This window comes from Pristiophorus japonicus, chromosome 10 (assembly GCF_044704955.1).
Source record: "Pristiophorus japonicus isolate sPriJap1 chromosome 10, sPriJap1.hap1, whole genome shotgun sequence".
NCBI classification, from domain to species: Eukaryota; Metazoa; Chordata; class Chondrichthyes; family Pristiophoridae; genus Pristiophorus; species Pristiophorus japonicus.
In genome coordinates this window covers 96,383,576-96,399,843 of record NC_091986.1, presented here as the reverse complement: position 1 = coordinate 96,399,843, position 16,268 = coordinate 96,383,576, and the positions used below count along the sequence as shown (strand labels likewise).

The window sequence follows — 16,268 nt, the reverse complement described above, 5'->3', positions numbered from 1 at the left end:
TGCATCCCAGAGTACTTGAGGAGGAGGCCTTGGAAATAGCGGATGCATTGACAGTCATTTTCCAACATTCCATAGACTCTGGATCAGTTCCTATAGAGTGGAGGGGAGCCAATGTAACCCCACTTATAAAAAAAGGAGGGAGAGAGAAAGCAGGGAATTATTGACCAGTCAGCCTGACATCGGTAGTGGGTAAAATGATGGAATCAATTATTAAGGATGTCATAGCAGCGCATTTGGAAAGAGGTGACATGATAGGTCCAAGTTAGCATGGATTTGTGAAAAGGAAATCATGCATGCAAATTTTCTGGAATTTTTTGAGGATGTTTCCAGTAGAGTGGACAAGGGGGAACCAGTTGACATGGTGTATTTTGACTTTCAGAAGGCATTCGACATGGTCCCACACAAGAGATTAGTGTGCAAAGTTAAACCACATAGGATTGGGGGTAGTGTGCTGACGTGGATTGAAAACTGGTGGCAGACAGGAAGCAAAGAGTCGGAATAAATGGGGACTTTTCAGAATGGCAGGCAGTGACTAGTGGGGTACCGCAAGGTTCTGTGCTGGGGCCCCAGCTGTTTACATTGTACATTAATGATTTAGACGAGGGGATTAAATGTAGTATCTCCAAATTTGCTGATGACACTAAGTTGGGTGGCAGTGTGAGCTGCGAAGAGGATTCTATGAGGCTGCAGGGTGACTTGGATAGGTTAGGTGAGTGGGTAAATGCATGGCAGATAAAGTATAATGTGGATAAATGTGAGGTTATCCACTTTGGTGGTAAAAACAGAGAGACAGACTATTATCTGAATGGTGACAGATTAGGAAAAGGGGAGGTGCAACGAGACCTGGGTGTCATGGTACAACAGTCATTGAAGGTTGGCATGCAGGTGCAGCAGGCGGTTAAGAAAGCAAATGGCATGTTGGCCTTCATAGCACGGGGATTTGAGTACAGGGGCAGGGAGGTGTTACTACAGTTGTACAGGGCCTTGGTGAGGCCACACCTGGAGTATTGTGTACAGTTTTGGTCTTCGAACTTGAGGAAGGATGTTCTTGCTGTTGAGGGAGTGCAGCGAAGGTTCACCAGACTGATTCCCGGGATGGCAGGACTGACATATCAAGAAAGACTGGATCAACTGGGCTTGTATTCACTGGAGTTCAGAAGAATAAGAGGGGATCTCATAGAAACATTTAAAATTCTGACGGGTTTAGACAGGTTAGATGCAGGAAGAATGTTCCCAATGTTGCGGTAGTCCAAAACCAGGGGTCACAGTCTCAGGATAAGGGGTAAGCCATTTAGGACCGAGATGAGGAGAAACTTCTTCACCCAGAGAGTGGTGAACCTGTGGAATTCTTTACCACAGGAAGTTGTTGAGGCCAATTCACTAAATATATTCAAAAAGGTGTTAGATGTCGTCCTTACTACTCGGGGGATCAAGGGGTATGGCAAGAAAGCAGGAATGGGGTACTGAAGTTGCATGTTCAGCCATGAACTCATTGAATGTCGGTGCAGGCTCGAAGGGCCGAATGGCCTTCTCCTGTAACTATTTTCTATGTTTCTATGTTTCTATGTTTCCTTAAGTACTCAGGGATGCAGACTATCAGGCCTTGGCGATTTATCGGCCTTCAATCCCATCAATTTCCCAAACTCAATTTCCTGATTAATAAGGATTTCCTTCAGTTCCTCCTTCTCGCTAGACCCTCGGTCCCCCAGTATTTCCGGAATGTTATTTGGGTCTTCCTTAGTGCAGACAGAACCAATGTATTTGTTCAATTGGTCTGCCATTTCTTTGTTCCCCATTATAAATTCACCTTATTCTGACTGCAAGGGACCTACATTTGTCTTCACTAATCGTTTACTCTTCACATATCTATAGAAGCTTTTGCAGTCAGTTTTTATGTTCCCTGCAAGCTTACTTTCATACTCTATTTGCCCCCTCCTAATTAAACGCTTTGTCCTCCTCTGCTGAATTCTAAATTTCTCCCAGTCCTCAGGTTTGCTGCTTTTTCTGGCCAATTTATATGACTCTTCCTTGGATTTAACACTATCCCTAATTTCCCTTGTTAACCACAGTTGAGCCACCTTCCCCGTTTTATTTTTGCTCCAGACAGGGATGTACAATTATTGAAGTTCATCCATGTGATCTTTAAATGTCTGCCATTGCCTATCCACCATCAACCCTTTAGTATCATTTACCAGTCTATCCTAGCCAATTTATGTCTCATACCATCGAAGTTAACTTTCTTTAAGTTCAGGACCTTAGTCTCTGAATTAACTGTGTCACTCTCCAGCTTAATGAAGAATTCTACCATATTATGGTCACTCTTCCCCAAGGGGCCTCGCACAACAAGATTGCTAATGAATCCTCTGTCATTTCCAGCATGGCCTGCTCTCTAGTTGGTCCCTCAACATATTGGTCTAGAAAACCATCCCTTATACACTCCAGGAAATCCTCCTCCACTGTGTTGCTACCAGTATGGTTAGCCCAATCTATATGTAGATTAAAGTCACCCATGATAACTGCTGTACCTTTATTGCATGCATCCCTAATTTCCTGTTTGATGCCATCTCTAACCTCACTACCACTGTTTAGTTGTCTGTATACAACTCCCACTAGTGTTTTCTGCCCTTTGGTATTCTGCAGCTCTACCCATACACATTTAACATCATCCAGTCTAGTGTCCTTCCTTACTATTGCATTAAGCTCCTCATTAACCAGCAACGCTATCCTACCTCCTTTTCCGTTCTGTCGATCCTTCCTGACTATTAATACCCCTGGATGTTGAGTTCCCAGCCTTGGTCACCCTGGAGCCATGTTTCCATAATCCCAATTACATCATATCCATTAACAGCTATCTGCGCAGTTAATTCATCCACCTTATTACGAATGTTCCTCACATTGAGATACAGGGCCTTAAGGCTTGTTTTTTTAACACTCGTTGTCCTTTTAGAATTATGTTGTAATGTGGCCCTTTTTGATTTTTGCCTTTGATTTCTCTGCCCTCCACCTTTCCTTATCTCCGTTCTACCTTTTGCTTCTGTCCCCATTTTACTTCTATCTCTCTCCCTGCATAGATTCCCATCCCCCTGCCATATTAGTTTAAACTCTCCTCAACAGCACTAGCAAACACTCCCCCTTGGAAATTGATTCCGGTCCTGCCCCGATGCAGACCGTCCGGTTTGTAATGGTCCCACCTCCCCCAGAACTGGTTCCAATGTCCCAGGAATTTGAATCCCTCCCTCTTGCATCATACCTCAAGCCACGTATTCATCTTAACTATCCTGCTATTTCTATTCTGACTAGCACCGGACACTGGTAACAATCCTGAGATTACTACCTTTGAGGTTCTACCTTTTAATTTAACTCCTAGCTCCCTAAATTCAGCTTGTAGGATCTCATCCCGGTTTTTACCTATATTGTTGGTACCTATATGCACCATGACAACTGGCTGTTCACCCTCCCCCTCCAAAATTCCCTGCAGCCGCTCTGAGACATCCTTGACCCTTGCACCAGGGAGACAACATACCATCCTGGAGTCTCAATTGCGGCCACAGAAATGCCTATTTATTCCCCTTACAATAGAATCCCCTACCACTTTAGCTCTCCTACTCTTTGTCCTGCCCTCCTATGCAGCAGAGCCACCCATGGTGCCATGAACTTGGCTGCTGCTGCCTTCCCCTGATGAGTCATCTCCCCCAACCATACTCAAAACAATCTATCTGTTTTGGAGGGAGATGACCACAGGGGACCCCTGCACTGTCTTGTACTCCTGCTCTACCTGATGGTCACCCATTCCCTACCTGCCTGAGTAACCTTTACCTGTGGTGTGACCAACTCACTAAACGTGCTATTCACGACATCCTCAGCATCTCGGATGCTCCAGAGTGAATCAATATGGTCTGTCAGGAGCTGCAGCTGGATACACTTCCTGCACACGTAGTAGTCATGGACGCTGGAAGCGTCTCTGATTTCCCACATAGCACAGGAGGAGCATGACATGGGTCTGGGCTCTCCTGCCCTGATTTAACTTTTAAATTAACTTAATTTGGTAACAATCACAAGGTTTCTTACTGCTAAGGAAATAGAAAGAAAAAAAAAGATTAACTACTCACTAATCCACCAGCCAATCACTTACCCGCTTGGCTGTGACATCACACTTCAATTTCTTTTTACTTCTTTGTTTACCTTCTGCCCCTGCACCAGCTGGCCTCCTCCGATCTGCCACCGCTCCCACTCGCTGCCGCCGCCCTTTGTAGTCCTGCGCCGCTTGCTCTTGCGACGCTGGCCTCCTCCAATCTACCGTCGCCCCACTCGCTGCCACCACCCTTTATAGTCCTGCGCCTCCCGCTCTCGCAATGCTGGCCTCCTCCAATTTGCGGTGACCCACCAAGGGTAAGTGTTGAATTATTTTTATGCATCCCAGAGGAGCAATAGAGCTCATGAAAACTGTTAGGTCGCCTGTTAGGCCTTTAAAAGGCACCACTAAAAATGAAAATTTGTAAAAAGTATTATCTGAATGTGGAGCAGGAGGTGCAGGAGTGTTCCTCCTGGCACCAAATTCAAACCACGCGAGCTACTGCTGGATCCTGCTCGCACCCCACCCACGACCTTGAACCCCCCCCCTCGATTGTACCCTCCAAAAACCCCTGATCGTGATTTCGATCTCCTTGGATTGCCATCACTCCCTGCCATCATCATCCTCTCCAAACTCAGCCACTGCTCCTTTTCTCCCAATCGTACCCCTCTCCCAGTCAACTCCCTCTCCTGGTTGGTCCCCTCTCCTGGTCTCTCACTCCCCAGTCTCTCCCTGTCTCTCTCTCTCTCTCTCTCTCTCTCCCCAGTCTTTCTCTCTCTTTCTCCACACAATCTCTCTCTCTCACCCCCAGTCTATCTCTCTCTTTCTCCACACAATCTCTCTCTCTCTCTCCCAGTCAATCTCTCTCCCACCTCCTATTTTTTCTCCCCTCAGAAGGCTGCGAAAATGTTCGTGTCGATAATCACAGCGATATTCTAGGTCAAAGCCCTAGAAGCAGCTCCAGTGGCAATGAGCTCCATGTGATTCGTGGTTCGGCTGCACTTCTGGCTTCCTCGTACATTGCATTGCGCATGTGCGACCGGGATCAAGTGTGCATGCGCATGCGCAAAAAGAGAATGGAGTCCAAGGTGTGCATGCGCAGAGGGACACAAAAAAGTTGTTGCAAATAATCACTCTTATAGGGACTTACCTGAGGGCCACTTCTGGCGATGTGTTAGCCCAATCTTTGAGGCTAGGTTCCGGCAAGCTGCCTGAGGCTGTCCATTAGGTGGCTGATTTGATGATAATTTTTGTCCCATCCAGTCAAGATAGTTAACAGTCAGCAGAGTGAGCTAAGCTCTGTTCTTTACTTACCTGGTGCTCCCCCAGACTGCTGCTCCAATCATCAGCCAGAACTGCCTCTTTCAAGGTTGCACTCTAATTTCATTACTTCCATTTGTCACAGGTTTTATACCAATCACTACTCCAAAGGATATGCAAATGAACTGACCCTGGAAATTCTGATGCAAATGCCCCTCTGGACCTTAAGTTATTTTAATTGGTATAAAGCTGTGTTACTCACCAGATGGAATTTCTCGATCCAACTATTTTGCAGCAAAAAATTTTTTTCAAATCTTATTTTATTGCATTCAGCAACATTTGTATACTTGTTTCTGTCATGGTATATTATAGTTTAGATCACCTGTAACTTGCAAGTATATTCATTGAACATTTTAAATAATTCTACACAGTTCTGTGCATTTTGGTAGCACTACATATTAAGAACTGACAGGGCCAACACCATGGGGGAGAAATTCGGTCGTACCTCGTCTGGGCGGTAACCCAGGCGGAACGGTAATTTTAGTGCCTTGAAAAAAACTGTGCCTTCTGCTCAGAAATTCATCAGGGTCAGCCAAGGAGTTGACAGGGGCACTAAATCAGCCGTTACACACCAGTGCTCGGGGGCGATAAAGTTGTCGGACCCATTGCGCATGCGTGGAACTCCGAGTCAGACCCGACAACAGCCGAGTCTTAAAGGCGCGGCATACTAATGCACCCATTAAAGTTTCAAAATCACTTCTTTTCAACCTGTACTGTTATGTCGGTCTGCCGATGCAAACTCAGAAGCGCACGCACCATGCTCTGTATAAATGTTGCACTGACTATAACCTCCAAGGGAAGCACTTTCTCATCCCTTTAATTAGCCCACCAGTTAACAACTCTGCAAGCCCGTACTGATTGTTTTTCAAGACGTTGTTCTTGGCGGCTGCTAAATGAGGAGGCCGCACCTAAATTTCCGACCAGGGTGCAAGCATAGGCGTTGCACCAGGAATACATCATGGTCGGAGTGATCATCAGCAGCCAGACGTTACTGGCTTGTGCCCCCAGTGAGCCTCCAGTGAATTTTTGGTCGGGGCACTAAACGCTGCGCTCCTAGTCACTAACCTCTTATCCTCCCATTAATGCCCCCTCTAGCCGCTAACTGAGGCGTTAGACAACCGAAAATCCAGTCCCTTACCTTTATTGTGGAGTTTAGGTTGAGCAGAGAGATGGTTTGGGGCTGTCTTGGTTACTCCCTGTGGGTGAAGTTTTGGTAACTTGTTGTCTCAGGGATTTTTAGAGGGCTAGTGGTGAGATGGAACCTCCCTGACCAACCAGGTTCACTTTGGCTGGCAGAGATCCTGAGGGCTAGAGTGGAACTAGTTTGTTGAAGGGTGATCATACCTCCTGCTGCTTCACCAACTGCAGGCCCAGACTGTCTATCACAGACTCAACAATGCCCACTTGGCCTGCTTCTCGCAGAGCATGGGTCCCTTGCTGTTCAAAGACTCACTTGGTTGTAGCTGCCAGAAGGTGCACCTGTAGATGTGAGGTAGCCTTGGACAACTCACAACAAACAAAGCCCCTATGGACACAGTGTCTATGGGAAAATTGTGATTCTCAGTCTACTTGAATATGGAACTATTGAACATATAAATGGGAAGTGATGACAACAGTAACAGCCTGGTGTGCATTAGGATTCATGACTATGATCTAGTCATATATGATGTGCACCTAGAGACAATGGTTTCTACATTGTATTGGAAATACAATAAGTATATTGATTGCCCAAAGATATTAACACTTACTTATTAATATTGCAATTGTAACCTCAATATTTGAATATTTAATAATTTACTGTAGAAAAGTCTGTAGAACTGAGATATATGTAACTCAAGTAACGGCAGTAATTATATAAGCAGCTGTTATTATTAAAGTATAGAATGGATACTTTTGACATGCAGAAAATAAAGTTGTATATTGCAGAATTATTGGTTAAATCTGATTACTATAACTTTGGGGTTCCACCCACTATAGATTCAGCACAAATAGTAGGTTACATTTTTTAAGCTTTAACTCACCTTAAATTCCTTCTCAATATTGGCCAGCATACTGAGTTCATTACTGAGCTCCAGAGCTGTAAGTATTGGGTCCTCACTAGAGAGTGACAAGTAGGCAGGGCTTGCTAAGCCTCTGTAGGCATTTATTCGCGATCTGGAGTGGCTGAAGGAGTCGTTCAGCTGATTCTGAGTACACATCTTGCATTTGCAAAAATAGTTGTGGGGCCGGTCAATTCGGGACCCCCTTCTCAATAAGATGTGAACTATTTCATATTCTTGGCAATGAGCTGCCAGGATGATCGGAGTGACATCATGGGAAAACCTGGTACCATCTTCATCATAGGCATAAAAATCATTGTACTCTGGTTGATATTGCTCTGGACTCACAGCCAGTGTGTGTTTTGTAGCGAACAAATGATGATTCAAGATGGCCTCCACTATTCGGACATATCCTTTACTGATGGCCAATAATAAACCATCCCCGACACGTGATAGGTTATCAATCTTCAACAGAAGCTCTATGACCTCCAAATGCTCATTTGCTACAGACAATTGCAACGCATTCTGACCCATGTAATCAACACAATTCACATTGAGTGATTCCGATTCCTCCAGCATCCTTCTGACCACAGGAACGTTGCCATATTCAGCTGCATCGAGAAATCTTTCTTCTTCAGGAGTTAGGTTCGTGGACCTATCATTAAACATGTAGGCTGGCCCTCGGAATGCTTGTCTTCTTCCTTTTTGCACTGTCTGCCGTCGTGGCCTATCCCCAATGAAACGATTGCTAAAATGGACGGGAAAAACATTAGTTAGAGCAGAAATTCGGTAGTGCCCCAATTTTTGAAAAGTTGAAAAAGAAGCGCCAGGCTCTAATTATTCTCTCCTCCAGCGATATTCAGTTTTCGCACTCCGAGAGAGAACTGGAGCATTAAATCAAGCGCTAACCACTTCTCTTAGGGTGCTAAAGTCCGAGAGCGGGGCAGTAGGGGCAGAGTGCTAAACAATTTTGAGCGCATTGGTAACGGTATGAGAGGTTGCGTCTCTCGCTTAAAGGTGAGGGCCAATGATGCTGCACAAGCTAGTTGTCGGCAGTTCTATTTTGCAAGGTGACCTGCGTGACTGCCATTACAGCCCCAAACACTCTCACAAAGTGGAGGGCTTGGTCATCTTGCACCAGTGAAACATGAAAAACTTGCGCAGGCACTAGACTGGTACAAATAATAAAGGTTGCGCGAGCTGAAAACTATTCTCTTTAATTACCGCTCCCAAAGCCGCCAGCCGAGTTCACAACACCTCCTCTTGCTAGCATTGTTGGCGCGAGGCAATACAGCAGTGGACGAGAGCCAATATTACATCTAGGGTGATAACGGGGCGCTGCGCAATTTATGATGTCATGATCTGCGAGGTGCTAGAGGCCCAGGTGCTATGAGTTAGCGCCAGTGCTAAACCGGCACTGAAGTTTGCAGGGTGTCGCTGCATTTTCCATACCTAATCGCTAAACCCCCCATCCTCATGTGCTAACAGGAGATGCTAACCTACCGAATCTCTAACCATTTGCATCATATTCACTTAACATTCCTAATTAATGAAAAATTTCAAACTCCATAATTGACCATAATTTGTGTGTGAAATTTCAGTAACAACACAAGGTGAAAGAGTTATCGAGATTGGCAGTTCATTATCAAAGAATGCCCAAATTACTAATAATGAATTATTATAAGTTTTGTAATATTTTTTATTTAATTCTTATAACGTTACATGAAGTATTTTTGCCAACAAGGAGGTTCCAGGAGGACCAATTGATCAAATTTGTGGCTGTTCTAAACTATGTAGTGTAAGACTTCCATCAGTTTCCAAAAAAGAATCCAAAAAAAAGCATGCATAATTTTTTACTAACAACACATTGATGAGGTCATGTATGAATTAAACTATGCCAATCCTTTCTATGCAGTGGACCATGTACTGTTTTCACAAAACCACGTTTATAGCCCTAATATGACTTCCCTGAAAATGGCATGGAAGAATTTACCACCCTGTTCCTGCCATTGCTGTGGGCATCTCCATTTTGTCAGGGTCCTATGAATCGGTAGTCCGGGCAGATGCCTGGAGAGGGCACACAGTTATTTTGATATTTAAATCAGGGTCTTATGGCATCAATAGGACCCCAAAGATATTTTAAGTCATGCCAGTATCAGCTGGTGGCTAGGCTGATTTTTGTGGGGCCGGGAGGAGCAGGAGTACTCCCCCAGGCTCTACAAAACCAGCTTCCTGCTCCTGAGACCAGCGCCCACTCCACAGATCTATTGTCTTCCACCCTGGAGACCAGAAAAGCGGCCCAATATTACAGGGGCCTGGAGTCTGTGTGCTTCCCTGGGGCACTTGATTTCCACCTGTACCCCACTGGCTCAGTCCTAATGAGGCCCTGTCCTCAAAATGGACTGGGCCTCCTGCTGGGACTACTGATTGACTGGCCATCACATTCCTCCGGCCAGCAGTCCAAAATCCATTAAAGGGAAACATCTAAACTAGAAACATTTCCCATAGAAAGATACAAAACCTTTCTTGAAAAAATGCCTTTCTATACACAGAAAGATCGAAAAATGTCCTTTAAACCTTTCCATGCCCTGCTAAAACCATTTCTGAAACCACCTTGATGCACTGCAGAAACCTGACCTGAAAAACCATATATTGTCTTGCAAGAACTCTGAACTAGTCACTAGAGACTAGCACCAGCAATTAATTCATTATTCAGTGAACAAAATGAATTGAATTAAAAATCTCCTAATTTTCATTTCAGATTCTGGTTGACCAAATTGTGTATGTATCCTACTATTTCGCAGGACATATAACACAGAAACAGGTCATTCAGCCCAGCAAGTCCATGCTGGTGTTTATAGAAACATAGAAAATAGGTGCAGGAGTAGGCCATTCGGCCTTTCGAGCCTGCACCGCCATTCACCGAGTTCATGGCTGAACATGCAACTTCAGTACCCCATTCCTGCTTTCTCGCCATAACCCTTGATCCACCTTGTAGTAGGACCACATCTAACACCATTTTGAATATATTTAGTGAATTGGCCTCAACAACCTTCTGTGGTAGAGAATTTCACAGGTTTACCACTCTCTGGGTGAAGAAGTTTCTCCTCATCTCGGTCTTAAATGGCTTACCCTTTATCCTTAGACTGTGACCCCTGCTACTGGACTTTCCCAACATTGGGAACATTCTTCCTGCATCTAACCTGTCTAAATCTGTCAGAATTTTAAACGTTTCTATGAGATCCCCTCTCATTCTTCTGAACTCCAGTGAATACAAGCCCAGTTGATCCAGTCTTTCTTGATATGTCAGTCCCGCTATCCCGGGAATCAGTCTGGTGAACCTGCGCTGCACTCCCTCAATAGTAAGGATGTCCTTCCTCAAGTTAGGAGACCAAAACTGTACACAATACTCCAGGTGTGGCCTCACCAAGGCCCTGTACAACTGTAGTAATACCTCCCTGCCCCTGTACTCAAATCTCCTCGCTATGAAGGCCAACATGCCATTTGCTTTCTTAACCGCCTGCTGTACCTGCATGCCAACCTTCAATGACTGATGTACCATGACACCCAGGTCTCGTTGCACCTCCCCTTTTCCTAATCTGTCACCATTCAGATAATAGTCTGTCTCTCTGTTTTTACCACCAAAGTGGATAACCTCACATTTATCCACATTATTCTTCATCTGCCATGCATTTGCCCACTCACCTAACCTATCCAAAGTCACTCTGCAGCCTCATAGCATCCTCCTCGCAGCTCACACTGCCACCCAACTTAGTGTCATCAGCAAATTTGGAGATACTACATTTAATCCCCTCGTCTAAATCATTAATGTACAATGTAAACAGCTGGGGCCCCAGCACAGAACCTTGCGGTACACCACTAGTCACTGCATGCCATTCTGAAAAGTACCCATTTACTCTGACTCTTTGCTTCCTGTCTGCCAAGCAGTTCTCAATCCACGTCAGCACACTACCCCCAATCCCATGTGCTTTAACTTTGCACATTAATCTCTTGTGTAGGACATTGTCGAAAGCCTTCTGAAAGTCCAAATACACCACATCAACTGGTTCTCCATTGTCCACTCTACTGGAAACATCCTCAAAAAATTCCAGAAGATTTGTCAAGCATGATTTCCCTTTCACAAATCCATGCTGACTTGGACCTATCATGTCACCTCTTTCCAAATGCACTGCTATGACATCCTTAATAATTGATTCCATCATTTTAGCCACTGCGATGTCAGGCTGACCGGTCTATGATTCCCTGTTTTCTCTCTCCCTCCTTTTTTAAAAAATGGGGTTACATTGGCTACCCTCCACTCCATAGGAACTGATCCAGAGTCTATGGAATGTTGGAAAATGACTGTCAATGCATCCGCTATTTCCAAGGCCACCTCCTTAAGTACTCTGGGATGCAGACCATCAGGCCCTGGGGATTTATCGGCCTTCAATCCCATCAATTTACCCAACACAATTTCCCGACTAATAAGGATTTCCCTCAGTTCCGTCTTCTTACTCGACCCTCTGATCCCTTTTATATCCGGAAGGTTGTTTGTGTCCTCCTTAGTGAATACCGAACCAAAGAACTTGTTCAATTGGTCTGCCATTTCTTTGTTCCCCTTTATGACTTCCCCTGATTCTGACTGCAGGGGACCTACATTTGTCTTTACTAACCTTTTTCTCTTTACATATCTATAGAAGCTTTTGCAGTCTGTTTTAATGTTCCCTGCAAGCTTCCTCTCATACTCTATTTTCCTTGCCCGAATCAAACCCTTTGTCCTCCTCTGCTGAGTTCTAAATTTCTCCCAGTCCCCGGGTTCGTTGCAATTTCTGGCCAATTTTATGCCACTTCCTTGGCTTTAATACTATCCTTGATTTTCCTTGATAGCCACGGTTGAGCCACCTTCCCTTTTTTACTTTTACGCCAGACAGGGATGTACAATTGTTGTAGTTCATCCATGCGGTCTCTAAATGTCTGCCTTTGCCCAACCACTGTCAAACCCTTAAGAATCATTCACCAATCTATCCTAGCCAATTCACACCTCATACCTTCAAAGTTACCCTTCTTTAAGTTCTGGACCATGGTCTCTGAATTAACTGTTTCATTCTCCATCCCAATGTAGACTTCCACCATATTATGTTCACCCTTCCCCAAGGGGTCTCGCACAACGAGATTGTTAATTAATCCTCTCTCATTACACAACACCCAGTCTAAGATGGCCTCCCCGCGAGTTGGTTCCTCGACATATTGGTCTAGAAAACCATCCCTTATGAACTCCAGGAAATCCTCCTCCACCGAATTGTTTCCAGTTTGGTTAGCCCAATCTATATGCATATTAAAGTCACCCATGATAACTGCTGCACCTTTATTGCATGCACCCCTAATTTCCTGTTTGATGCCCTCCCCAACATCACTACTACTGTTTGGAGGTCTGTACACAACTCCCACAAGCGTTTTCTGCCCTTTGGTATTCCGTAGCTCCACCCATACCGATTCCACATCATCCAAGCTAATGTCCTTCCTAAATTGCATTATTCTCCTCTTTAACCAGCAATGCTAACCCACCTCCTTTTCCTTTTATTCTATCCTTCCTGAATGTTGAATACCCCTGGATGTTGAGTTCCCAGCCCTGATCATCCTGGAGCCACGTCTCCGTAATCCCAATCACATCATATCTGCTAACATCTATTTGCACAGTTGATTCATCCACCTTATTATGGATACTCCTTGCATTAAGACACAAAGCCTTCAGGCTTGTTTTTTTAACACCCTTTGTCCTTTTAGAATTATGATGTAGTGTGGCCCTTTTTGTTTCTTGCCTTTGTTTACCCGGCCTTCCACTATTACTTTTTACCTTTCTACCATCTTATTCCATATTACTTTACCCTGTCTCACTACATAGGTTCCCATCCCCCTGCCATATTAGTTTAAACACTCCAGAACTGCATTAGCAAATGTTACCCCCAGGATATCAGTTCCAGTCCTGCCCAAGTGCAGACCGTCCCTTTTGTACAGGTCCCACTTCCCCCAGAACTGGTTCCAATGTCCCAGGAATTTGAATCCCTCCCTCTCGCACCATTGCTCAAGCCACATATTTATTCTAAATATCATGCTCCCTCTACTCTGATTAGCGCGTGGCACTGGTTGCAATCCAGAGATTACTACCTTTGAGGTTCTACTTTTTAATTTAACTCCTAGCTCCCTAAATTCAGTTTATAGGACCTCTTCCCGCTTCTTACATATATCGTTGGTACCTACATATACCACGATAACTGGCTGTTCACCCTTCCTCTCCAGAATGCTCTGCAGCTGCTCTGAGACATCCTTGACCCTTGCACCAGGGAGGCAATTTACCATCCTGGAGTCTCGATTGCGGCCGCAGAAACTCCTATCTATTCCCCTGTCACTATAGCTCTCCCACTCTTTTTCCCGCCCTTCTGTGCAGCAGAGCTACCCATGGTGCCATGAACCTGGCTGCTGGTGCCTTCCCCTGGTAAGTCATCTCCCCCAACAGTATCCAAAACGGTATATCTGTTTTGGAGGGAGATGACTGCAGGGGACTCCTGCACTACCTTCCTGCTCTTGCCTTGTCTCTTGGTCACCCATTCACTATCTGTCCTAACCCTTACCTGCGGTGTGACCAATTCACTAAATGTGCTATCCACAACATTCTCAGCATCGCGCATGCTCCAGAGTGAGTCCATCCGTAGCTCCAGTGCCATCTTGCGGTCTGTCAGGAGCTGCAGCTGGACACACTTCCCGCACACATAGTAGTCAGGGACACTGGAAATGTCCCTGACTTCCCACATAGCACAGGAGGAGCATGACATGGGTCCGAGCTCTCCTGCCATAACTTAACCCTTAAATTAATTTACTTACGAAAATTTACTTAAACACCAAACAGCTACTTAGTAGTTCGCTGCCAATTAAACCAATCTACTCCACTCGAGCCTCCTCCCATCTTTCCTGATCCATCTCGATCAGCATAAGCTTCTATTCCCTTCCCCTTCATATGCTTATCTGGCCTCCCCTTATGTGCATCTATACTATTCACTTCAACCATTCCCTGTTGTAGCAAGTTCTACATTCTCACCACTCATTGCGTAAAGAAGTTTCTTCTGAATTCCCTGTTTGATTTCTTGGTGACTAGCTTATATTGATGGCCTCTAGTTTTGCTCTTCCTCACAAGTGAAAACACTCTCTCTGGCTAGAAATTCATCTTTGGATCATAGCGGTATTTTTTCAGCATTTATTGCCAAAACTACCGCTAATCACACTGCCATTTTTTAAAGGCCTTAGTTTCGTCACAAAATGCAGCCAGCGGTAAAAATTGGCGTTGCACAAGGATTCGCGGCAGAAACTGTGCTCCTCGCCAACTTTAGTCCGAGGCCGATTATCGCTGTGAGAGAAGCCTTGGGAGGGAGGAAAACACAAATAAAATAGCAAAAAACAAAAAATAAAAAATCACAAAACATTTACAAGACCCTTAACTAAGTAATCGCTGCAAAAAATTTAAAAATAAAAACATTAACAACTTTTTTGCAGGTCTGCAACGCAGATTTTTCTCGAGTGTTTTTTTTCACCCAGAATATGGGTGCCCCAAATGGCCAATTTAAAGCAATAGCACTTTTTTTCATGTTGCATGCCGGCGGTCTGATTTTCAGCGGTATTTCAAAACTGCTGGTGCAAGACTTTGGACAATTTAACTGATCAGCTTTTTCTGCCAAAAACAGCGAAATATCGCCGAAACAACGGATGCAAGGCTGAACAATTTCCAGCCTTCTGTGTCTCCTCTATTAAAATCTTTCATAATTTTAAAGATTTCTATTAGGTCACCCCTCAGCCTTCTCTTTTCAAGAGAAAAGAGACCCAGCCTGTTCTTCCTTTCCTGACAGGTATAACCTCACATTTCTGGTATTATCCTTGTGAATCTTCTTTGCACCCTCTCCAGTGAAAGAAATGTGTGATACAAGTTCATCACAACTTCTCTACTTTTCAATTCTATCCCTTTAGAAATAGTGCTTGGTTTGCAATTTTATGGTCTTACTAACTTGCATCCCTACTGTTATATATGTGGACTTGTATTTACTCTGTACAGCCACCAGAGGGCTCACCCCTGGAGTGCCAAGGGATCCCATAATCCCTTGGGAGCACAGGTATTTAAGGAGGCTTCACAGGTTAGAGAGACTCTGGAGACCTGCAATAAAAGACTACAGTCACACTTTACTTTGAACTCACAGTGTTCAGTCTGAGTCTTTCTTCATACACAACAACTGGCGACGAGATACGGATAGTGAACACAAAGATGCAGAGAACAGTGGGCATCCTGGAGAAATTTTCGGAGGGAGATTATTGGGAAACTTTTGTGGAGTGACTCGACCAGTAAATCATGGCCAACGAGCTAGATGGGGAAGAGCGCACTGCCAAACGAAGGGCGATCCTCCTCACCGTCTGTGGGGCACCAATGTATGGCCTCATTAAGGATCTGCTCATTCCAGCGAAACCCACGGAGAAATTGTATGACGATTTGTGCACACTGGTCCGAGAGCATTTGAACCCGAAGGAAAGCGTTCTGATGGCGAGGTTCCGGTTCTACACCTACAAAAGGTCTGAAGGCCAGGAAGTGGCGAGTTATGTCGCCGAGCTAAGACGCCTTGCAGGACATTGCGAATTTGAAGGACACATGCTCAGAGACTTTTTCGTGCATGGCATTGGCCACGAAACCATACTTCGCAAACTTTTGACTGTAGAGACCCCAACGTTGAGTAAGGCCATAGCGATAGTCCAGGCATTCATTGCCACCAGTGACAATATGAAGCAAATCTCTCAGCACACAA

At 44.8% G+C, this 16,268-nt stretch overlaps 1 protein-coding gene across 1 annotated transcript in view; it reads right to left on the bottom strand.

Moving 5' to 3' along the window:
• The window catches only part of LOC139274773 (short transient receptor potential channel 6-like), a 277,996-nt gene that overhangs the window by 198,838 nt on the left and 62,890 nt on the right, over window positions 1–16,268 (bottom strand). The window contains exon 2 of the mRNA XM_070891460.1: window positions 7,414–8,179. Within this exon, the coding sequence (XP_070747561.1) occupies window positions 7,414–8,179 (766 nt within the window). The remainder of the gene's footprint in view (window positions 1–7,413; window positions 8,180–16,268) is intronic.